The following is a 24,327-nucleotide window of genomic DNA, read 5'->3' on the forward strand; positions in this document are numbered from 1 at the left end:
CTTTATAAGATCTTTTTCAGGTGGAAATTTTACCCTTTTATTCTAATACTTCAGGACATTTTTCTTTAATTGTTTCTTGTATTATTTCATCAAGATTCTTTTCCTAATTGTAATTTTTAGGTAGTCTAATTTTTCTTGATCTGTTTAACAGATCTGATGTTTTTCATATGAGATGTCACCTCTTTTATATTTTTTAATTCTTTCTACTTTGTTTTATTACTTTTTGGTCTCATAACTCCACTGGTTTCCCTTTGCCCAATTCTAATTTTCAAAGAGTCATTTTCTTCCTTAAGAGTTTGGATGTTCATTTCTAGTTAATTGACTTTTTATTATCATCTTGTTTTTCTTAGATTGTTTTTATTTTTTACTTTTTAATTTTTCCTCAATTTCTCTCATTTGATTTTTAAAGTGTTTTGAGTTCTATGAATTCTTTTGGGGTAGGTGACCATTTAATGTTACTTTTTGGGATAGAAAAGGCCTTTTTTACTTCAGCACCCTCCTCTGAAGATGAACCCCGGTCTTCCCTATTCCTATAGTAACTTGCTGTGGTTGATTTCTTTTTCCTTTGCCTGCTCATTTTTTAAAAATTTCTAATAGATTGTTGATGTAATCACCTCTAGTCCTGGTGTATGGGGATGGTGCCTCTGACCTCAGATCCTCTTTTGGTTTATCCCTGTGTTCTGGAACCCCAAACCAAGAACTCTGTCCTCTTGTAAGTGTCAATAGCCAGCAACATCCCTGCCTCTCGTCTTGTAGGAAAAATCTGAAGAACTTGGAATTTTCTGTCCTGTTCTGCCATCTTCCCCAAATCCTCTCCCCTGCTAAAGTTTCTAAAAATTTTTTTTTACAAATTTTTAATTTGAGCTGCACAGTCCTGTAAGATAGGTGCCAAAGATGTTATTATCCCCATTTGACAGATGACAGAATTAAGGCTGGGAGAGGTTATGGGTATCTACATTTTTGTAGTTAGTAAACATCAGAGACTATTTTAAGGGAAGCTATCAAGCAGTAATTTGCTAACATCAGCATTTATTTATATTCTACGGTGTGTGTGTGTGTTGGCATTTGAAATTATTAAACTCACCCTTTCTATTGTTCTGGGACATTGATGTAGCCAATTTCAAGTGTTCTCCACTGTATGTGAATGTTGCCATTTTAAAGTGTTCTCTACCACCAATAGAGATCTCTGTTTCATTATAGAAAGTAGGGTTTGAAGCTGATGACTTGGGAAACCATGTGAGCTTTGAATTTGAAAGGATAGAAGTCTAGAAGAGCAGAGGTGCCATTTATTCTCTAAGGAGAAAGTTCCACTTATTAAGTCTGTGAATGACTGAATGAAGACAAATAAATATTCCACTCCAAGTAATGCTCTAATCATGTATTTGGGATGGGGAAAAGGGCATCCGGAAATGCCCTCCTTACAAAGGCCACCTTCTCATTTCTATACTTGGCTTCTTTTATCTTACCAGAATTCTTATACCTTGGGGACCTATAGGCTTCTTGACTGCATCTAGTGAGCAAAAAAAAAAAAAAAAAAACATAATTATAATTAGCATGACAAGAAGCCCCAGGGGATCTGAAGGGTAGTCAGGTTTAGATGTCTTTAAAGAGCATTGAGAGATATGTTCATTGACTTAAAAGTAAGAAGCTCTTCACTGTAGGGAATGGAATAGTTGGTAATTGTTTTTTCTTAGTTGGGTCTTAGAGAACAGTAAAGGAGCTTAACCTGAATTGTTTGGATTGACTATCTCTTGACCAAAATGAGCTAGACTGATAGATTTAGGAAAATAAGATAAGGGCATGCATGAACCAGTTACAGTCAGTGCTGTATGCAAAAAGGACTTTAGTTCATCTGAAAAGGCTAAATCAGGTCATTGAAAAACATTGAATATATTATCAGAAAACGTCTTGTATTCTTTTCTGAAGCAATTCTCCCAGCTTGAATTTATATTGGTAGGTTGAGTTCCCACAGGACCACTGACTATCTTGGGTTGCATGATAAATTTAAATGGTAAATGATAAATTTAATTCCTCAGAATTATATTATTATTAGGGCAATTAAAAAGTATCTACTTAAAGAGCATAAGTGTCAATCTTTTATGTTGAGTTGACCTCAAAAGAAGAATGAAAGGTTGAGAAAAAGTAATGCATTTGGAGAAGGGGAAAGGAAGAGGGAGAATGGAGACAATTATCTTACATAAAAGAAGAAATACATAAGGAAGAATTTATACTATGAAAGGGAAAATATGGGGTAAGAAGTGGGTAATGCTGAACTTCATTATCAGCTCTCTTAGTGTAGCGGGCATAGCCCCTTTAAGATTCCTTGTCTGATCTACCTTTGGGACAAGATATTCCTAGAGGAAAAGATCCGTATCTGAGCCAGTTTGGGCTGTACCCAGCCCCCAATTGGTTTGGGTTTTCAGCCCACTTTGATACAAGATCTGGTCAACACTAGTTTGGGCTGTACCCAGCCCCCCCACCGGATCTGAGCTGGATTGGATAAAGCACGCTTAACCTTGCTTCCAAACCTAGCAATAAACATCTTTTTATCAATCTAGGTTTTCGGGCCTGTAAATTCATTTAGAGGGGACTCTCGCCTCCACTAGACCTGATTTAACTTTGTATCCTTGCGCCGAATCCTAAGGGGGTTGCAGGGGAGCTCCATGTGACTCCCTGTACCCCGAATCCTGCCACTAGACCTCAATTAATTGGGTTCATGTTACCTCATCATTTTGAGGTTCCCTATTACCTCATCACTAGTTCAAGAAGGAAAGAATGTATATACATACTCATTCATATATAGAAAGCTATTTTACAAAAACAGGGAGGTGGGAGGAAAAAGGAATGAGAGAAGGTGGGGAGTAGAATAACAAGGGTAGAATAAAGGAGGGCAGTGGTCAGAAGCAAAGCAGACTCTTGAGGAGGGGACAGTGGAAAAAAGAGAAGGCTAAATATGAGAATAGGATGGAGAGAAATACACAATTAACCATCATAACTGTAAATGTAGACAGTTGAATGGGTGAAACTAGAATCGAATATGTTATTTAAAAGAGACACTTCAAACAGAAAGAAACACATGAAAAAATAAAATAAGAGATTGGTGCAGAATCTATTATACTTTTAGCTGGAATAAAAATAGTAGGATAGCCATTGTGATCTCAAACAAAGCAAAAGCAGAGAGACACTTCATTAAAAGAGATAGTCAGGGAAACCACATATTGCTAACTAAAGACATAAACAGTGAATTAATATCAATACTGAACACACACACACACACACACACACACACACACACACACATATATATATATATATATATACATATACCATATATGGGCATAACATCTAAATTTTTGTTGGAAAAATCAAATATTACAAGAGGAAATGAACGGTAAAACTATGCTAGTGGGAAAACAACTGACCTCTCTCAGACCTAGACCTAAAAAGAAAGAAATTGAGATAAATATATTTTATGATGCTTTCTGCCTATACTGTTTATTGTTGGCTATATGCTACTGCTTATTCATGCCCACTGTGGGTTTCTCCATTGTTCTTAGGTCATCTGTTTCTGTTTCATGATTAAAAACCATATAGCATCATTGAAAGGACACTGGAATTACAAAGAAGCTTGGTTTTTATTTCATAGAGAAATTTGGAGTTGTTAAAAACACCATCCAACTTTCCAATCGCACATTCTCTCACTCTCTTTATTTTGTTCACTTCTGAGCCCACCTCCTTGTCTAGCAATAGTCCCTGTGTATGATAGTTTACAGTTTTGCTTACACTAGGGAAATCTCACTTTCAACTGCATTTTTACATTCTGTTAGATGATGGCATGCAAGGCAGTTTTTATTCTTTAGTCTATAATTTTGACATATGTAAGTGAAATATGGTGCTTAGATGTTTAAGTTAACATGAGCTTCCATTTACCATATGTCATCTTTTGTCTTTTTCTCATGTAAAATATTTTGTTAGAAGTTCATGTATTTTGTAGCACTGAAATAAAATAGCCTTTGCAGTCATTTCTCTTATGTCTTTTTTCCTCAAAAGGAACAGAATTTTCTTAAGATAAACATACAGATGGCAAAAGGATATGTTGTATATGATTTCAGTGAAAGCATGCTTGTCAAAACCCTGCGGTATTCTTTTAAAGTTATAAAGTGTAACACAGGAAACTGTGGATAAAGCACTAACCATCCAATCTAGGATGTATAACATCAGAGACCACAGCCCACTTGAGAGTCATTTTCCTGACTACTCCATTACCAGGATCTTCATATCTGTGATTGGTTGTAAATTTCAGTTGCTTCTACATATAATATAAAGTTGTGCAAGCCCTAGCTTCATAGTGTAATTGGGATGCTTTTATCTAAGCACTATCTTGGAACTGCTAGTGGGTGACTAGGGTTGCTTTTTATTAATACTAACTCAATACCTCTCAAATAGGATTTTATTATTACTAATCTGAAAACTGATTTTTCCTCTCACCCTATTAGTTCCAGTGTTGTAATGAAATTGTGATCTTTTTCAGTAAAGGCATTCATTCCAGTTGGGTCAGTCTAACATGTTGGAAATCATTCTCTTAATATTGCATACTTATCAATAGCATACATCAGGAGGAGGAAAGGGAATGAAATAAGCATATATGTAGCGCCTTTATTAATCATTGCCTATTTGTCCTGTATATATAGCATGCTTTGTATACATTTGTTTGCATTTTGTCTTCCCATTAGATTGTAAGCTCCTTAAGGGCAGGAATTGCCTATTGCTTCTTGGCTCAGCACATAAGTACTTAATAAATGTTTGCCAGCCACTGTTAAATATATTTTACAAATATCTCTTTTGATATGTATGACAGTCTTTGACAATACTATTATTATCCTCATTTTATAATTGAGGAAACTGAAGCAATGCTGGATTTGAAGCCAGACAAGCTAGGGTTTCAATCCTACCTCTGCCATTTATTACCTTGTGATGATCACTGGGCAAAGGTCCTTATGTGTAAAATGGAGACATTCTGACTCTGTATCCATTGTTTGACTTTACCTAAAGAGATATAGTGATGTTAAAATGCAGCAAAACCCTTAGATTTATGGAAGCATCAATTCACTTGTGGGGGAAAAACTTGGGACTAATTTATGAACAAACTGCAAGAGAGTAGGAGGGGGGAGAGTCTTAGATAACAAATGGAAACAATGGTGCTTGAAAGTCAATTAAGGGAAAGGGGGGTGTTTTAGCTTTCAGGGAAGATAGTAGTTGTTTTCAAGTATTTCCATATGTTTTAGAGTGATTAGACTTTTGTGTGTTTCCAGATGATCACATTAAACTATCAAATGTTAATGATAGGAATGTAAATTCTGAATCAGGAAAAGAAATTTATTAACAACTACAACTGTCTAAAAATGGACCAATGTTCTAATGGTATGAGCTTCCTAATCCCTGGAAGTGTTTACATATAGACCAGATGACACTTACAGGAGAGATGATGTTGAGGGGCTCATCTGCCAGTGGGGATGAGAGGGTTATACCAAATAACCTAGAAAGTTCCTGTCTCCCTCAAGAATTTTCAGATTCTTTTCTGGTCCATCAAACTGTAGTGAATATGATAGGCCTGAAATCTTCAGTCTCCTTTGCTAGCTCATTATGCATCCAACCTGTGCAAGTTTCTCACTGTTCTGCCCTAAGGTCTCTTTTCCTGCTACTTTCTCACTTGGTAATCTCATCAACTCCTGGAGGTTTAACTATCATCTCTATGCAGAGAACTCCCAGGTTTATATATCTAACTCTTCTGTCTTGGCTATTAGTCTTACATCACCAGCCTCCTAGTGCATATTTCAAACTGAATTACCATGTTCATCTTGAACTTAACATATCTAAAATTGAATTTTAGATTATCTTTCTCCTTAAACCCTCTACTAAAATCTTCCTATTTTACTTGGAGGAAATCACCATCTTTTCATTCTCTCAAGTTTACAATCATGGACTCCTCTCACTCCAGATCTTGGCTCCTCTACAGCAGTTATTTCATATGATTTCAAATTCACATCACTATTAGCTGGATTGAAGCTCTCTCATCTTGTCTAGATCATTGTAACAGCCTCTTAATTGGTCTTTTAGCAAAATATTTTTTTAAAACTGTAGATATGACTATATACCTCACTTACTCAATGAGTTGTAGTGACTTCCTACTGATTTGATGATGAAATATAAATTTCTCTGTTTAGCTTTTTAAAGCCTTACACAACTTGGCCCTCAGTGATCTTTCCAACCTCATTGGACATGATTCTCCCTCCTGCATTTCTTGATCCAGTCAAGCTAGCATTCTCTCTTTTCCTTACACACAACACCTCATCTATCATATCTGTGCCTTTGCACTAGCTGTCCCCGTTTCTGACACGCATTCCCTCCTTACCTCTGCCACAGAGTCCTTCTCTTCCTTTAAGATCTTCCTGAAGCCTTTCTTGATCCCCTCAAACTGCTAGTGTTCTCCCTCCTTCCCAAACTACCTTGTTTATAACTGTTTTGTATATATTTGTACTTATTCATTCTTTACTAATTCTGCATACATTTTTGTTAAGTACTTGTTTTCTCCCTCTTTAAGATAATAGGTTTATTCTATTATCCAATTAATAAATGATCAAATGAAATGAACTATGCCCAAAAGTCGATAAAATCATGCATATCCTTTGACTTGACAATACCACTAGGCCTGAATCCCAAAAAAAGATTTTTAAAAAAGGAAAATACACACACACACACATGTACACACACACACACACACACACAAATATTTATAGTAGCTCTTGGGGCAAGAATTAGAAATTTAGGAAATGTCCATAAATTGGGGAATAGCTGAATAAATTGTGATATATGATTATGATGGAATACTATTATCAGAAATGATTAGCAGGATGCTGTCAGAAATACTTGGAAGTCCTCCATGAGCTCATACAAAATGAAATGTACCATGTACAAAGTAATAGCAAGGTTCTGGGATGATCTGTGAATGATTTTGCTATTCTCATCAATACAATAATTTAAGATTACTTTGAAGGACTTATGATGAAAAATGCTATCCAAACTCAGAGAAGAAATTGTGTCTGAATACAGATTGAAGTATATTTTTAAAAAAGAAATAGTTTTATTGTGAATAACAATTGTTTCATTTTTTGTACTTTAATATCCCTATCATCTGGCACATAGTAGGCACTTAAAAAATAAATACTTGTTAATTGAGTGAGATACAAAGATTGAAGCCTTCTATTCAGAGGCATCATTTTGTGAGCCATACTAATTGGTCAAAAGGTAGGTTTTCTATTAATTATATTTCATGATCTATGATTTCATTGGGTTTGGGTGCTCTCAGTGAGGAATTCTTACCAATTTTGGTAAACTGCTGTTTAGCATCCTATAGAATCAAAGTTTCTTGGAGTCATGAGAGTTTAAAATGCTCACCACAAACACACACACACACACACACACTCACTCTCACTCTCTCTGCATTTTATTCCTCCTAACATTGAGACCATTTCCCTTTCCACTCTTCCAGAAACCTTTCAATAATAATGATGCTATTTATAATAATGTCTTATATTTTCACGTCATTTTCCTTGCAAGTTTGTATAAACATTCATTATCTTATCCAGCGTTGGCTCAATTGAGAAAAACCCGTAGTTGGGTCCTCACTGAGACATGAATGATTATATTGGGCAGAATCTTACTGAATTGGAGATTTGATATGTTTTTCTTAGTTCTCTGATCTTGGAATATCAGTGCCGAAATGTGTGGCTGAAAATGTGTCCCGAAGTATTTGAAAATTTGATTTCATCTCACAGTTGATCACAATGAATGTGCACAATGGAATAATAGATTGGATTCCTCATCCCTTTCCATTATTTAAGTCCTTAGTATAAAAAGGACTTAAAAAGACATAGGTTTTGCCCATCAGTTACAATACCAGATGATATCCATTTTATCTGACATGACATGGATAATCCTGATGTTATTTAATTGATTTTGAAATAATAACACCCATGAGTTCCAAATCATTTTGTATTATTAGTCAGTGGAATAAATAAATTAGTAATATCTGTGTATTTCATCAGGATTTTCTATTGTAGATGCTACATTTAAATATATTAAGACCTGTGACTGATTAAAAACTTTTTTTTTTTTTTTAAATTAGGATCTTTTACTTCTTGGAGCTACAGCCATTGAGGATCGTCTTCAGGCGGGTGTACCGGAAACTATATCAACATTAATTAAAGCAGAAATTAAAATATGGATCCTAACTGGGGATAAGCAAGAAACAGCAATCAACATAGGTAATAGATTTTTAAAAAGATAATATGTTTAAACTGATGATAATGATGAAAAATACATTCTAGAGTCAAAGACAGGTAACTGATCTACAGTTGTTTCAACTTTAATTGAAAAATGGAGCCCACTGAGATTTTCTTATCATGAGGCAAGAGAAAAGCCTCTTGAAAGCAGGAGATTCTGAACAGTTTTTTGTGTGCCATGGAACCCTTTGGTAATTTGGTGAAGCTTGTGGATTCCTCCTCACATTCTTGAAGGAAATGCTAAATTTCAGTCAGAGGTTAATGAAAGTAAAGATAAAATTTTGTTCCCATTCAAGTTAATGGACTTCTCAAAATCAATGCACAGATTCCTTGAACACTCCTTGTCTATAACAGTATCATATCCCAAGTAGAAAGGTAAAAATTTATGTTGTTATTCTGATTTTCTAAGGTAATGTTCTCTTCTGTATTTTGGTCTATATCTTCCTTTACTTCAGATTTTCCCTATTTTTCTGCTTGAACTCCGAGTTATGTGAGTTTTTATTCAATCCCTGTGCTCTTTGTAAACTCAAACTTAGCCACTATAAGTGAAGACTTACAACTTTCCCAGCAAGATATCATAAAATGCAAGATACTGGCAGAAATGTGTGCTTTTATGTAAACATGCCTTTTTTCCCCTTTTAAAACTTTATTTTATTATATGCCACTTTCTCACCAGTTCTGATTTAGGGACACATCCAGTTGGTGGATTTTCTGGACTTTGTGCTTCCTTCATTCTGTACCTTAGACTTATTTAGCGCTAATCAGCCCCAGAAAGAGAAATCAAAAAGGAAGATGAACTAGAAATCAGTCTAACTGCTTCTGTTAGCAACTCAAATGGAAGGTTTAAGTGTGAAAGAGTTGTATGTGCTAACCAAAATTAAGTTTGAGAATTAGCTTTGAAATTTAATACATGTGATTTTCCTAAAACCAGTACTAAGGAATATGAAAATTTGGTTACACATAATGGTGTACAGGAGTAGCTTATGTCCCGTGTGTTTTCCTGTAACTTTTAAATTAAATAAAAAACAACATGGGGAAGAGTTAGCTCTATAGAAACAATTATATCAATGGGCAAATAGCCTAACATTATAAGGTAGTTTCACAACTTTACAATTGGATTTTTGTAATGTTCTGTTGTCTCTAGATTGTAATCGTTCTCTGGGAGGAGCTCTTTTGGGGAGCTTCTGGGGAGGTAGCCTTAGTTTTAGTTCCAGTACCAGTAATCCCCAAAATGCAGCCAGGAGTTAAAATCCACATCCTATATTGTGTTCTTCAAAGTCTTGAATCTTTTCCTGTCAGAATGTCTCCAGCCAGCTTCAGTCTCTCTGAATCCAAAGCCTCCAGCCATCATGAAGGTAGACATGGGAATGAATCAGACTCTTGCCTCCAAGAGTGTGGGATTGTAGGCTTCCCAGAAGTCAATCCTAGATGTGAATCTCCCGCAAGTCCATGAGCAGATTTTTCCTTTAGACTTGTGAATCTGCTGGACTTGCGAATCCACTGAATCCTGACTCTGAATCTCCTCGAGCTTCCCTGAAGTTCTCTCCTTGACTTAATCCAGACTCCTTCCAGACTCAATGTTGGCTCCTTATATCCTCCCAGAGAATGTGGGTACTCCATAGGCTTGTGGGAACTCCTTAAAGAACTAATGAGCACACTCCTTTAAAGGTGTAAACTCCTTTAAGGTGTGAACTCTGAACTAGAGAATTGTTAAATACCAGACAACCGACTTAGAACCTAGTAATAATCCTAACATCTCCCCCTTTCTTTTGATTTAGAACATTGGGTGGTCATGACCTTGAAACAGGTATACGTAAATCTATCAATATGGGAGATGTTACACATAATTACATAAATTACATAAACACATAGTAACATAACACATGCTAGAAGTGATGTAACAAATAACATGATTAAATAATTATAAATGAGAATTTATACATGTCCATAAGTCCTAGAAATAGTCCAAAAGGAATCCATTGTCCATCAGTTCATGTGCCAGGAATCCAATAATTCCTGCAAGTTTTAAAGTCCTACAATAGTCTCATCTTGTGTTAGGGAATCCAATGATTCCTGCTGGTTTTAAAGTTCTTTTAACAGTCTCCTTATCAGCCATGCTCTTTCAGTGTCAGATCTTTCTTAGATCTTCTCCTTTATTTTGAGGTTTTTCTTCTTTTCTGTCTCCAGGTGTTTGTTGCCACCCATCTGTTTCCTTCTCTGTCTGTAAAAATACAAGCAAACCCTCTCTCCCAAGCAGTTAACCTCTCTAATTTCCTTCTGTTTACCACTTTCTAAATCTTTTCTCATCATCTGGCAATTACATTGAAGCTGTTTGCACTGGACACTGCCCTGTTGGTTTAAAAGGCCTGTATTCTCCCCAAGTGTAATCCAATTCTGCTATCTGATTGCTTTTTGGTTGACTGATCAGGTATTCCCTTTCTGCCATGTGATTGCTTTTCTGCAAGAGTCCTGACCTTCTAGCAGTGGTCCTCAAACTTTTTAAATAGGGGGCCAATTCACTGTCCCTCAGACTGTGGGAGGACTGGACTATAATAAAAACAAAAACTCACACTCTGTCTCCAACCCTCAGCCCATTTGCCATAACCCAGCTGGCCACATAAACATCCTCAGCCTTCCGCATCTGGCCCTTGGGCCATAGTTTGAGAACCCCTGTTAAAGGCTCCCTGGGTGTAACCTCAGCTGCCATCAGGCCCCACCTAATTTTTAGTTGATATCTTGGGGCTGGGTCCCACCTCTCATTTTCCTGGGTCAGTTCACATTCTGAGGCCTAGTGGAAGCCCTTGTGGCATTTTGGACATAGAGTTTTAGGTCTTCTCTCAGCCTGTCTTCTCACTCTATCTCCATATCTACATTGGGCTCTTAGATGTCCAACTTTTCCATGTTGAAAACATCGGTGAGTTTTTCTAGAAGTCCTTTGCCAGAAGGGACCCTGTCTTTCCATGTTCATCATAGTCTGAGTATAATAAGCATTGGTGCCCACTGTAGCACAGAGTCTTATGATCTCCTCTAAAGAAGCATCTTTGTTTAGTCACCATATAATTCTTTTGCAAATCTCATTGGCATTCTCCATAGCCAGATGTCTGGTCATTATTTTTGAAGCTGCATTTTCTCCAATAGTTCTTATGACAGCAGTTTGCAGACGTCCCACAAAATCCTCAAAGGTTCATTGGGACCTTGCTGTATTTTTGTGAAGGCTTCCCCTCGATCTTTCTGTCTGGGGAGGGAACCCCAAGCTTTTACTGCAGCCTTAGAAATTTGCTCATACAGTTATGGGATAATAAATCTGTTCTGAATTTTCTCCACATTGACCTTCACCTGCTAGTTGGTCAAAAGTAAATTGTGTGTTAACTCCTGTTTCCCTATTGTGTCTGACTTGAATCCTACATAATTCATGATACTCCAAAAGCCACAACAAGTTTTGTCCAGGTTCTAAACATGTCCTTGCTATGGATTTCCAATCATTCGGGGTTAGATGTCATAAGCCAAACTATCTAGTAACATTTTAACATAAGAGGATATAACCCCATAAATAGTGCAATCTTTTTTCAAATCCTTAATTTTATCCAAATCAAAAAGAGTATATCTTCTACTTTTTTGACCTGAAGAGTTAAGCTCTTTAATCACAGGGTATGCATCTATAAAATCACTTAGATCCTGTCCTTCTCTCTTAGCTTTAACCAGTGCTTTTTCTAATCTATTCATAGGTTGCTTCACAGGTGATTCTGTTTGTATTTCTGCCTCTTCCCCTCCTCTTCTCCCTCCACCTATGAAGGGTTAATTGAGGGAGATAACTCAGGGGATTGGAAGTGATCTGATTTCCCTGCTGTGAATTCTTATCTGGTTCTTCCTCCTTTTCTCCTAATTTAGTTGACACCTCCCCCTTTTGCTCCCTCTTCTTTTTCCTTATTCTGTAACTTATATAATTTCCTAAAGCCAGTTGAATTATATTGTATGTTTGAAGTGTGTCTTTGGACATAATAATCCTAACAGATTTTATTATTTGATAATGATGTTGCAAAACATTATTGGTCAGGGCAGATTTTTGCATGATATTGTTTGTATGTGGGTCACTTAAAAAGTAATGTACTAGTACTTACACAATTGACTCTTAACCTTTTCAGAGTAATCCTTTTCTAACATCAGTTACTTGATGTTGTGTTACCATTGCTGGCTCAACTCCTTTGGAGTTAGTTTTGAAGTCTGTCTTCAACTTGCTCTTTTGAATATTCTCAATGTAGAGGAAGTATTTGGTTTTTGGAAACAAATTATTCATAGTCTAGGATGGAAAATAAGGTGGCAAAATAGGTTATTACTACTTGCAGTCTTTTAAAAAAGTAAAGCATAAGTATAAAGTGAAAAGTGTGTGTGCTTGCACGTGCACATGTGTGTCTATGAAGGGGAGATGTACATTGAGCACTACAATACACCTTGAATCCAAGAATTCTTGCTGTACATATTGTCAGTAAATATCTTTTGTTTATGCTGAGGACTAAGTAAGACTGTAAAACTGATTTTGTACAATCATATTCCTGTTTCTGGAAAAAAAAAACACACTGAAAACTCATATTCATGACATCAGAATTGTAAAGAAAGGACAGTCTTATTACAGGATGATATTTTATGGTGTTGGGAAAAGATGTGCATGATCAATTTCTGAGAATAATTTTCTAGTGCATCATTGTGGTAAAAATAATCTTGGATTCTTGGTGGCTGAACCTCAGGCTCTAGAAATCTCTAATGTACCAGCTGGGTGATAGATTGTAGATCTGTCAGATTGGCTTTTCCCCTGCTTGGATTTAAGATCTATTTTGCAGCCATCGCAAATTCTTGGACATCCTTTGTTATATCCACAGGGATCTCAGTTTGTGTTTGTGGAGGCATTAGGCATACACATGAAAGTACAGATCTTTGACTCCAAAGCCTAAGATGGAGCTTTTAATCCCTGATGCCCATTATCTGGAATAACAAGCCACTGAAGTGTGGGTTTCGTTAAAATGACCAGTTATAACATCTAACTAATTTTTATGGAGGAATGTTTTGTAGACCTTTTGGGTAGCTTTGAAAAGGAACTATTCTTTGTGAATTTTTAAATGAATTAAAAGCAAAAAAAAAATCTGAATTTTCTTTTCTGTGATACATATTAAAATGTGTATCTTCCCTTTGTTTCAAATCTTCTTTACTTTTCTACTTGAAATGCTACTCACACAAGTGTTTTGTTTTTTTTTTTTTTTTTTTTTTTTCAATTCTTGTGCTTTTTGTAAACTCAAATTTAGTCACTGTGAATTGTCTTGTTGTGGAAATGGTGGAAAAAAAATGGGTTGGATGGTGCTGAAGAGGGGAGGAAGGGTGGGGAAATAATTGCCTTCTTTCTCTACTGCTCTAAATCCCATCCAAATAAGCTTTGCTATGGGTATATAGTACTTGAGTGTGTGAGTGTGAATTTTTTTTTTTTTTTGGCTTGAGCCAACCAAAGTCTGGCCAAGTTAGGAACATACATGAGAACATGAAATGAAGCTCAATCTAGATAAGATAGATGTGTTGCTGCTAGGTAGAGGAATTTTTACCAGCTTACTGAATAAGGCTTTCTTTATCCTTTACCCTCAAAGGCTTCCAAAATAAGCCAATGATATTTCTTGATTCACAGACAGTGGCTTCTCAGATTGTGTCTGAGTTCTACTGACTCCTTGTCAAAGAATGCTTAGTACTAAAGTCTTAATTCAGGCTGCTTACACCTCTCAGATTATATTTAATTGACTAATAAAGGCTATCTGAAAAGTATGACATTCTGAATGCTTCCTCCTCAAAAACTGAAAGCTTTGCCAAAGTAATATTGCCTTATTGTAAAAGATTCTGCCCCCCCCCTTATTTTTCTCCATCTCCACCTCTTCCCATACCCTAGTGTACTAGTATAGTTCTGCCAAACAACTTCTGTGTTCCTTGGTCTGAAGAGCTAGAGAATTTATATCTTTGAGAAATAGTGATAGTTTATCTTTATGTAGAGCTTTATATGATTTATAAAAATTCTCATTTAAGCCTTAAGAAGTATGAAGTACTAACTACAGATATCATATCCATTTTACATGGAAGGAAACTGAAACTCATGAGATGAATTGATTTATATTTGACTGGTTATAGCTAGAGTTGGGAAAGCCTTTTGCTTCATCATGCCTCAAAATGTTTCTTAACATCAGCCTTATTTTGAGCCAGCACACAATATTAAACCTGTAAAAGGCCCCTAGAAGTCAGCTAGTCAGCCTTCTCATTTTATAGATATAAAAACCGAGGCCTATAGAGACGAAGGAGGCAGCTAGGGTACAGTGAATGGAATATCAGGCCTGAAGTCAGAAAGACTCATATTCCTAAATCCAAACTCAGCCTCAGACACTTAATAGCTGTAAGATCCTAGGCAAGTCATTTAAGCCTGTTTGCCTCAGTTACTAATCTATAGAATGAGCTAGAGAAGACAAGAGCCAACAACACCAGTATCTTTTCCAAGAAAGTCCTAAATGGGGTCTCAGAGTCAGTAGAGTGTAGTGGATAAAGCAATCTGATTAATTAATGAATCTTTTCTGTGGCTTTCCAGAGCCTTTTCTCCCCAATCCCTATAATTGAATCACCATTTGCCTTTCCCTCAATTCTCATTCATATCCACTCCTCCATAGTCCCTTTCTTCCTTTATTTTCTATTTCCATTCTCTCTCTGAATCTTTTTCTCTGTTATTAACTTTTTTCACCTTAGACTCCGAGGGAAGGACCTAGATATCATTTAGTCCATTTTTTTTAACCTCATTTTACAGTTAAAAGAAGCCAAGGAAACTGGCTTCTCTCTGTTCTCCCTTGTACCATCAGTGCTAAATGTAAATTAGTGACTCAGTATGTTTCTGAATTCTTGAAATAATTTTGCCTTCCCCAACAGGTAGGCTTTTCAGCCTTCATCTAGGATTTAGAAGATCCTATTCTTTAAAAAAAGGTATGGAAAGGAGAAGGAGGGCATATATTTTTGAATGTACAATTTGGGAAAGTTTGACATTGTAATTTATAAAAGGCTGTATCTTTCAGAGTTTTTGAGCCCAATACCTAAGTATTGTGATCACTTTTATGATTTAGTAAGTGTTTGTGGGTAGGTAGATGGTATATATTTGGGGGGAATCAAGTAGTTGTTAAATTTATGGATATAGATGTGATTTATGAAACTACTTGACATTTTTCATATGAAACTATCATGTTTCAGAACTCAAAGGGACCTCAGAGATCATTTAATCCATCTTCTCATTTTACAGATGAGGAGACACAGAAATCATAGTGAGTTAGTGACAGAATTGGTATTAGAGTTTCATCTTCCTGACTTCCAGAGCACAACTGTTTGTGCTATTCCCCTGTTGCCTTTTGAAATTAACAACAATTTCTGTAAAATGGGCTAGGCTTGTATTTAACAACTTGCTAATCTTTTTAGTGAAAGACTTGCTAGCTTAGGGCTTATTGATTTTTAAAAAAAATCATCTCTGCCACTTTAAAAATTATTTTAATGGAAATAAGCATTTTCTTCTTTCAGTTTTGCTGAAATAAAAATGCTGATTTAAATTTAACCCAATTTCAAGGTAATTTGTGGTTTTTGTGAATCAAACTGACCTATTGAGCCTTACCTAGCAAAATTTATATAGGTCCTATGGTTTTTGGGAAGCATGGTCTTGGCACAAAGCCAGAATTTTAGTTTTCTGTGCTTATGCTAAGTAGCCATGTTCCAAGAGTTGGCAGTTTTATTTAGTTTAAAAATATGGTTTTGGTTTGGCTAAAGTGAAATTTCATATGTGACCAGTACTGAGATTCACATAATCATGGATTCTTTTATTGCTGACAATAATTTCTATGGTTATGTGTAGCTAGTGATACAAATGGATTGGACAGATAATTTTCTGAGCCATTTTTTTTTTTTAATGGAAGTAGTTCAGGAACAAAAGTTTTTGAGTGACTATATGACTTAAAAAAAATTGTGAATTAGTTTTTAGCCTAAAATTAATGGATACTTTGCAAATTTCTCATCAGTAGGGATATTTGTTTACCTTCATTTAATGCTTTTTTCATCACTTATGAGAGGAATATTGAAAATTTGACAAAAGGGATGAATTAATCAGTGGTGAGCTTGCCAAATAAACAACAATATACTCATTGGGCTGGTCTTTTAAAAGATCCTGTTGTCATTCCGGATTCATTTTGGGCCATGAGGTTTATAATATAGCTGGAGTCAGTTTTAAATCTGTTAATTTTCTCTCTCCCTTCTTCCCCAATCACCAACTGTGGTCCACCTTGGTGGGCCTTGGATAAATCATTTACGATTTATTGGCCTTAGGTTCCTCATGTAGAAGGAAGAAGGTCCTTAGAAGGTCTTTTCAATTCTAAATCTTTGATCTTATGCATTGAGCTTCAGATAGATGCCTATCACAGAAAGGAAATGTAGGGATTTAAAGGGAGGCAGAATTCGGAAGAATGGGAATTGATTCTCAAGGAGCTTGTGCAGTAGCTGGAGAGATGAAACCTAAACCTGAAACAAAATGGAGAACAAGACAAAATATAATTGTATATTAGAGATAGATATGAAAGAAGTTCATAGATGGATAATCTTATCTCCTCGTGAACTAGACAGGTTAGGGAAGACACCATCTCAGAGGTGAGATGGAAATTTGGGACTTTAAATGGCTGATTCTATGAAGAAGCATGGAGGGGAAAACCGGGGCATTCAGGACAAAGAAAAAAATGAGAATTGTAGAATGATCTATTGAGGTCAATGAGCATTAGATTTCTTGTCTCTGAATTTCTTTTGCAAATGTCCCTAGACCCAATTATATTTTTTCACATTTTCTGTGTAACAGGCATTGTCATAGGGATATAAAAATCAGGTATTTCCTATCCTCAAGGATCTCATTTTCTCTTGGAAAAAAACAAAGTATACATAGATAAGTAAATACATAATAGTTAAATCCATGTTTGGAACCTCTGCAAAGAGATGGGTTTTAGTTTGGCTCTTTTATAATGGGAGCTTAGCTGAAGGGAATTCCTGGATGGAGTCCCAAGTTGGCTCATTGCTGGGTTTCAGCTTGAGTTGGAATTTGAATTGAATTCAGAGTTTTGGGACTGAGCTGACCCCACCCAGATAACAAGGTTGAAACTGTCCTTCCAGGTGGAGTCCCTCACTGTGGCAGAGTTGAAGGAGATTTTCTCCTTTAAGGATTTTTGGAGTTTCGGGGGTCCCCTCTTCAATAGGACTTGAAAATCCATGAGCAAGGAATACAGAAAGAAAGGTGGAGTTTAAGAAAACTTTGGAAGACAGCGAAGTTGCTTACATAATCTCAGTTTTCCACCAGTACATCTTTTGTGGGCCTGGTCTAAATTCAGAATCATCCTAAACTCCAGTTCATGGGAACTTGACATTTCTTGGTATAGGTGAGAGATATTTTTTGAGTTGTTGTTTTAAAGAAACTGGCATAGAAGACTTGCCTATAATGATTTTATCTTAACAAATAGTATATAGTATAAAGCAGAGCATTTCAAAGGGTCAATAGATTTGATTTGTGTTGATTGATTTCCAGTGTATTTTTTTGTTTGTTTCTTTTCTTCTCTCTTTTTTTTTTTTTTTTTTTTTTTTTTTTGCTGAGGCAATTAGGGATAAGTGACTTGCCAGGGTCACATAGCCAGGAAGTGTTAAGTGTCTGAGGTCAAATTTGAACTCAGGTCCTCCTGACTTCAGGGTTGGTATTCTATCCACTGTGCAACTTAGCTGCCCCAGTGTATATATTTTTTTTAACTTTAAAATAAAAAAACTCTGGGAACAAGAATAAAATAAACCACATGTTACATTTTGATTTCTTTGAACTTTGATTACCCTGAAATAATATGAAAAACAAAGTTTTGCAGCACTGTTATTTTCAGAGGCAGAAAACATAAGCTCCCAAAGGTCTTCTCCCAGCCACTTTATTTATGATCCTCTTGTTAGATGGCTAGATTAAAGATCTAGACCTCAATTTACAAGTGTGGATTGACATTTCATACCTGGCTTGTACCCAAGAGCTGAGCTCATTTTATCCACAAACATCAGAAATCAACTGCACCAGAATTGGAGCAGACTTAATTTAATTTGCCACATTAGCTAAACCCAAATTTACTCCACAAAACAGCCGTGGCTTTTATAATTACATCTGTGCTATGTGGTGACTTTCTAAGGAAATTAGCTTCATCCTACACATTTTGGAAAATGCTTTTACTTGGTTTAGAGCTTTGACTCACTGCATATTTGAATATGCTGCAATTTCCTTGGGGGTGCCCTCCCTCTGACTTTCTGACCAGGAAATACTTGAAACATTTTCTACAAAATATCTTTGTCCAGGTTCACTTGTCAAATGGTGTCTTGCTTGAGTGGGAAGATGTGAAATAAAGCAGTGAGCTGGTATTTAAAAATTACCGCTCACTGACTGCTGCAGCTGTTGTTCCAGTCAAAAACTGCTAGAAAATCCTTTGGAATTAGTTATACTGAATTTGTAACAGTCTGCTGCTTAAATCTGCTAGTATCCTCTGGGGAAGAGGAGTACTCAACAGATAGTAAATGATTAAAATAGCAATATCTCTTCCCCTTTTAAATGAAAATAAAATGTAGCACCTTCCTTCTAGACTTAATCTGAAGGTTCTGATTTTGAAAGAGAGAAATCAACTTCTTGAACTTGGAAATGAAAAAATAAAGAGGATACAAATACTTGAGCATACAAAAAAGGGTACAGATGACTTGAACTATCTAGTAATCATATGCTATATAACTTCTTGCTTGTTGCTGTTTGCTCTAAGTCTTCTTTCTTGGAAGACACTTTTTGACAAAATATAAGACTTTTTTTTCATCAAACATCAGATTTCTGAGCATATGATTTGTTCTTTTTAAAAATCTCTTAATGAATATTCATGACCTGTCTATATTGATGAGGTATAACCAAATGTTGAGGTCTAGCTAAGGGATACCTAAATAAAATTAGGATTAATTGAGGTCTAGTGGCAGGTGGGTACAGGGAGTCAAATGGAGCTGCCTTGCAACCTTTTTTGATTTGGCTCACGGATACAAAGTTAAATGAGTGGCGAGAGTCCCCTATAAATGAACTTATAGGCCCGAAAACCTAGATTGATAAAAAGTTTATTGTAGGGTTTGGAAGTAAGGTTAAAGTCTGGTTAGTAAAAGGTATTAGATAGAGGAAGAAATACACCAAAAGTGTTGGACAGAGAGTCTGTGATTCAAAGCATGGTGCTCACATGTTTCAACTCTCTGCCAAGGGATGATTCCAGCTTGGCTCTTTTATTTGCTTGAAGGGGCCTATGGGTGGAGCCCAGGTTGATTCCTCAAGAGCCGGAGCCTACCAGGTGAGGGTTGGGCTACCTGAGAAGATCATTAGAATGGGGGCTGGGTACAGCCCAAACTGGCTCAGATCTGGATCTCTCCTCTTGGAATACAAAAGGGTGGTTTTGATCAGATCTTGTAAATCAAAGGTTAGTCCCAAAGGAAGTTGGAGATCAGAAAAGGAATCTTAAAGGGGGCTACGCCTGCATCATATATCACTGGTTTGTTTTGAGCATTACACGATTATATCGGCATTCGAACAATAGTTGTATGCTTTAAAATATTATTAATGAAATGTTAACTATGCTATAAGAAATGATGGCTATGATGAACAGAGGAGCATAAAATAAATTAAATTAACTGATTCAAAGGGAAGGAAATATAATCAAGAAAACAGCATATATAGTGACTATGCCAGTATAAATAATAACAACAGCCTCAATCCCAAACAATTAAAACCAAATTTTATAAAGTTATAAAGACCAAGATTGTCTCCATGAAGATAAGAAAGGATAATTCTTCCTACTCCTTTGTATGTTTGTCTTCACTGAAGCTATTGGCACATAAGGATAATAAGGATAAAGGAAAATCCATAGAAATTTTGAAAGTACTTGTTTAATTTGTTAGTAATGACTTTTTCCTCAGGCACTTCTTCTCAAAAAGCTAAATATATTGAGTTGAACTTTTAATCCATATATATATATATATATATATATATGAGCTGATGAGCCATGAAATGTTTTAAAGGTACAAGAGAGTTAAAGAGAGGATAATTCATAAAATAGCCAATCAATTTTTAAAAATCAAGAACTCATTGAAGGATTGGAAATGTGTAATTTTAAAATTTCATTTTCTTAATAGGTTATGCCTGCAAACTGGTGTCACAAAACATGTCTCTTATTTTGGTGAATGAACATTCTTTGGACGTAAGTAAATTTTCCTCATAATTACATTTAATTGAATATATCAAAAATTATAACTTTGGGGTTTATTTCCATCTTCTATGATAACTCAAAGGAATGCATGGGGAAAATAAAAATTAAATATTAGTATTTTCCTGTTTATTCATACTAACTTAAATTTATTGTAAGGGCACCTTACAAACACAAACCTTGAAGATGAAAATAAGTCTGAGGGGTGTCTCTTCTTGATGAAGCTTTGTTTTAATTATTTAAGTAGTTAGAGAAATCTAGCTTTAAATCCACTACTTGGAGCATGTGATTTACATTAACAAATGAGGAAAAGATCAAGGTAATATGTTGATAAGAAGTTTCTTATACTGAAGAATTGTTTTTGTTATTTCTGAATCCTATCTAGTCTTGCTTATTGGTACTTTTAAAATACCACAAAAGTCTTCCTTCTAAATAGCATCATGTCCCTGTAATCATTCCTTAATAGTGCTGATTAAAATTTATGCTGTAGGGAATTATTATTAATCTAACTCTAAGATAGTTTAGCCCTACTCCCTTGCAAAAAATTTAGTAAAAATAATACTTGAATGTATATATCGTATACATTTATGAAATACTTTCTAATTTACAAAGTGTTTTCACATGTAGAATATGACTTGTTTCTCACAGTAATCCTATGAAGGACATTAGGGCAAAAATTATTTCCCTTTTACAGATAATGAAAATCAAGGATTAGAAATGTATTTTTGTTTGCTGTTGCACCACTTGTTGAGAACAGAATTGCCTCAGTTTGATTATAGCATGCTGTCTCTTGAGTAGGATTTTTACAATCCTTGCAGATTTGAGAATTATCTCTAATCTTCACATCAGAACATGAGGTTCATGTATAAATTTCACATTCCTTCCTTTTTCTGTTGATTGAATATACTGGTACTTCCCTTAACAATTGGTTACAGTTCATGAATTTATTTAATTTTTTAATGAACCCAACATTAAAATCACATATTTATACAAATTTATATTTTTTTATCTTCTTGACTTTGCTAGAAAATTATCTTGTATCATCCCCTTTGTCATTTCCTGGCAGTGCTGGACAGGTGCAAATTAGTAATGAATTCAAACTTAAAGTTTTACCTGTTACTGCATATTTAAACATGGGGATCAAAAAAAATCTTTTCCCCTACTCATCTCCCTTGGCTGTAAAGGCAATTTGAAAGTGCTAAAAATAATCTTGTTTTAAATTTGTTAACTAATTTTCATTGGGATATTTGTTTTGGAGGGATGGGCAAGGAAACACCCAGCCAGGGGTTTTCTTAAACCCCACAAACCTTGAATTTTTTTTTTTTTTTTTTTTTTTTTTTTAGGCTTTTTAGTATAAATTGATAATTGTATATTTATTTATTTTTTTTTATTATATATATATATATTTTTTATAATATTATCCCTTGTATTCATTTTTCCAAATTACCCCCCCTCCCTCTATTCCCTCCCCCCGACGACAGGCAATACCATACATTTTACATGTGTTACAATATAGTCTAAGTACAATACATGTGTGTGAGTATCATTTTCTTGTTGCACAATAAACATTAGAATCCGAAGGTACATGCAACCTGGGCAGACAGATATTAGTGCTAACAATTTACATTCCCCTCCCAGTGTTTCTTCTCTGGGTGTATCTACCTCTGTCCATCATTGATCAACTGGAAGTGAGTTGGATCTTCTTTATGTTGAAGATTTCCACTTCCATCAGAATACATCCTCATACAGTATTGTTGTTGAAGTATACAGTGATCTTCTGGTTCTGCTCATTTCACTCAGCATCAGTTGATTTAAGTCTCTCCAACCCTCTCTGTATTCCTCCTGCTGGTCATTTCTTACCGAGCAATAATATTCCATAACTTTCATATACCACAATTTACCCAACCATTCTCCAACTGATGGACATCCATTCATCTTCCAGTTTCTAGCTACAACAAAAAGAGCTGCCACAAACATTTTGGCACATATATGTCTCTTTCCGCTCTTTAGTATTTCTTTGGGATATAATCCCAGTAGTAGCGCTGCTGGGTCAAAGGGTATGCACAGACAAACCTTGAATTTTAAAAAAGAAAGCCATAATTGCTTTCTAAATGATTGGATGTAGGATGGATGACAGATGCTGTTAAAAGAAGTAGTCATAAGCAATAAATAATAAAACTTCTTAACTTTTTAATTTGTAGCTTTTGACAATGGCTTCTTTTTTAAATCTTTATTTATTTATTTATTTTTCCTTATAAGTAATAGTAAAGTGAGATAAGGAGCAGAATGTTTCTTTTTTAAAAAATACAGGCCCAAAAACTGAAAATAAATTCAATATCCACCTTTATTGAAACTAGTGTTTCTACTTAAATGAGCACGTCTTAAATTAACAGTTGACTCAATGTATTACGCTTAATACCTTAGAAAATGATTGTTCATGACCTAACTTATTGTTTTTTCCTTGTGCAAATACATGATTGTAGAACAGAATCTATACTCATCAAATTTTCTACTATTGTTCTTAAGAATGGGTATAAAAGTAACTGGTTACCATCTAGGGGTCTAAGTAGTATAGCTCTGGGATAATGGTAGAATTCACCTGTGGGCAGTGAGATAGGGAGGAAGAAGTCTACAACATCAGTTGTCTTTGGCCAGCCTCCAAACAAATGGAAGGCCTGAAAGTGTTAAAAGCATAGAGGGAGTGAAACTGGGAGTACCATAACCTGTCAGCTGTTCCCAGAGCTTCTTGACTTATGGCCCCTGACCTCCTCACTGAAGAAAATTGGTGATTACATGGTATGTCCTCAATCTATGTCATGAGAAATGAGGAATATTATCAATGATGGTGATGCTTGAGCTCAGATAACAGGTTTTTGGGCTACCACAAGATAGCCCTTATTATTACAGAGGCAGTAAATCAAGTATATTACCATTTCTTCAGAGGCTTGTGCCTATCAAATGGCTTCATTGATGAAGTTCATTTTACTCTCAGGTTTCCAAATGCTGTTCTCTCTGGTAAGGACTGAAGATAAAATATAAGATATCTTCCTGTAAACCTGGATGTGTTTTCTTTGGAAGAACTTCTCACATGTAACCTATGATATAGCTTACTTGGTTCACATGATAATTATTATGTTTGACTTTTAAAGCAAACTAGATTCTTTTTTTTTTTTTTTTTTGCTGAACCCCAGAGTCACACAGCTAGGAAGTGTTAAGTGTCTGAGCCCACATTTGAAGTCAGGTCCTCCTGACTTCAGGATTGGTGATGCATCCACTGTGCCACCTAATTGCCCCATTTCTTTCTTTTCTTGCAATATGGAATCCTGGGTGTCTAAAAGGTTTCATCTTATTATTTTTTTTTGCATTTAGCAGAAAGCTGCTATGAGTTCTTTTCCAGCTCAAAATCTATGATCATGTGATAATTATGTTTTTGCATGAATTGATTGGATGATAGCAACTATTAGGTGAAGAGATGTTTTCTTAGCTTTTACCTCCTTAAATTTGTTTTATGCTTTCATGTTTTACTTTGGGTAAAACTCTGTAAGTTGAAATAACTTCATATATTTCATAGTAGCAAAGAATGAATTTTTCAGCAGTTTTGGCCAGGTTTTCTGAAATGGATGCAGTTCCCTCTTATGGGAAGTTTTTCTGTTTCTCATCTTGGT

At 35.5% G+C, this 24,327-nt stretch overlaps 1 protein-coding gene across 13 annotated transcripts in view; it reads left to right on the forward strand.

Moving 5' to 3' along the window:
* Positions 1 to 24,327, forward strand: part of ATP8A2 (ATPase phospholipid transporting 8A2) — a 667,830-nt gene that overhangs the window by 207,995 nt on the left and 435,508 nt on the right. For all 13 annotated transcript variants that reach the window (XM_074303628.1, XM_074303629.1, XM_074303631.1 and 10 more), the window contains 2 exons: positions 8,186 to 8,324; positions 20,592 to 20,656. In XM_074303628.1, the coding sequence (XP_074159729.1) occupies positions 8,186 to 8,324; positions 20,592 to 20,656 (204 nt within the window). The remainder of the gene's footprint in view (positions 1 to 8,185; positions 8,325 to 20,591; positions 20,657 to 24,327) is intronic.

Source organism: Sminthopsis crassicaudata, chromosome 3 (assembly GCF_048593235.1).
Source record: "Sminthopsis crassicaudata isolate SCR6 chromosome 3, ASM4859323v1, whole genome shotgun sequence".
Lineage (NCBI taxonomy): Eukaryota > Metazoa > Chordata > Mammalia > Dasyuromorphia > Dasyuridae > Sminthopsis > Sminthopsis crassicaudata.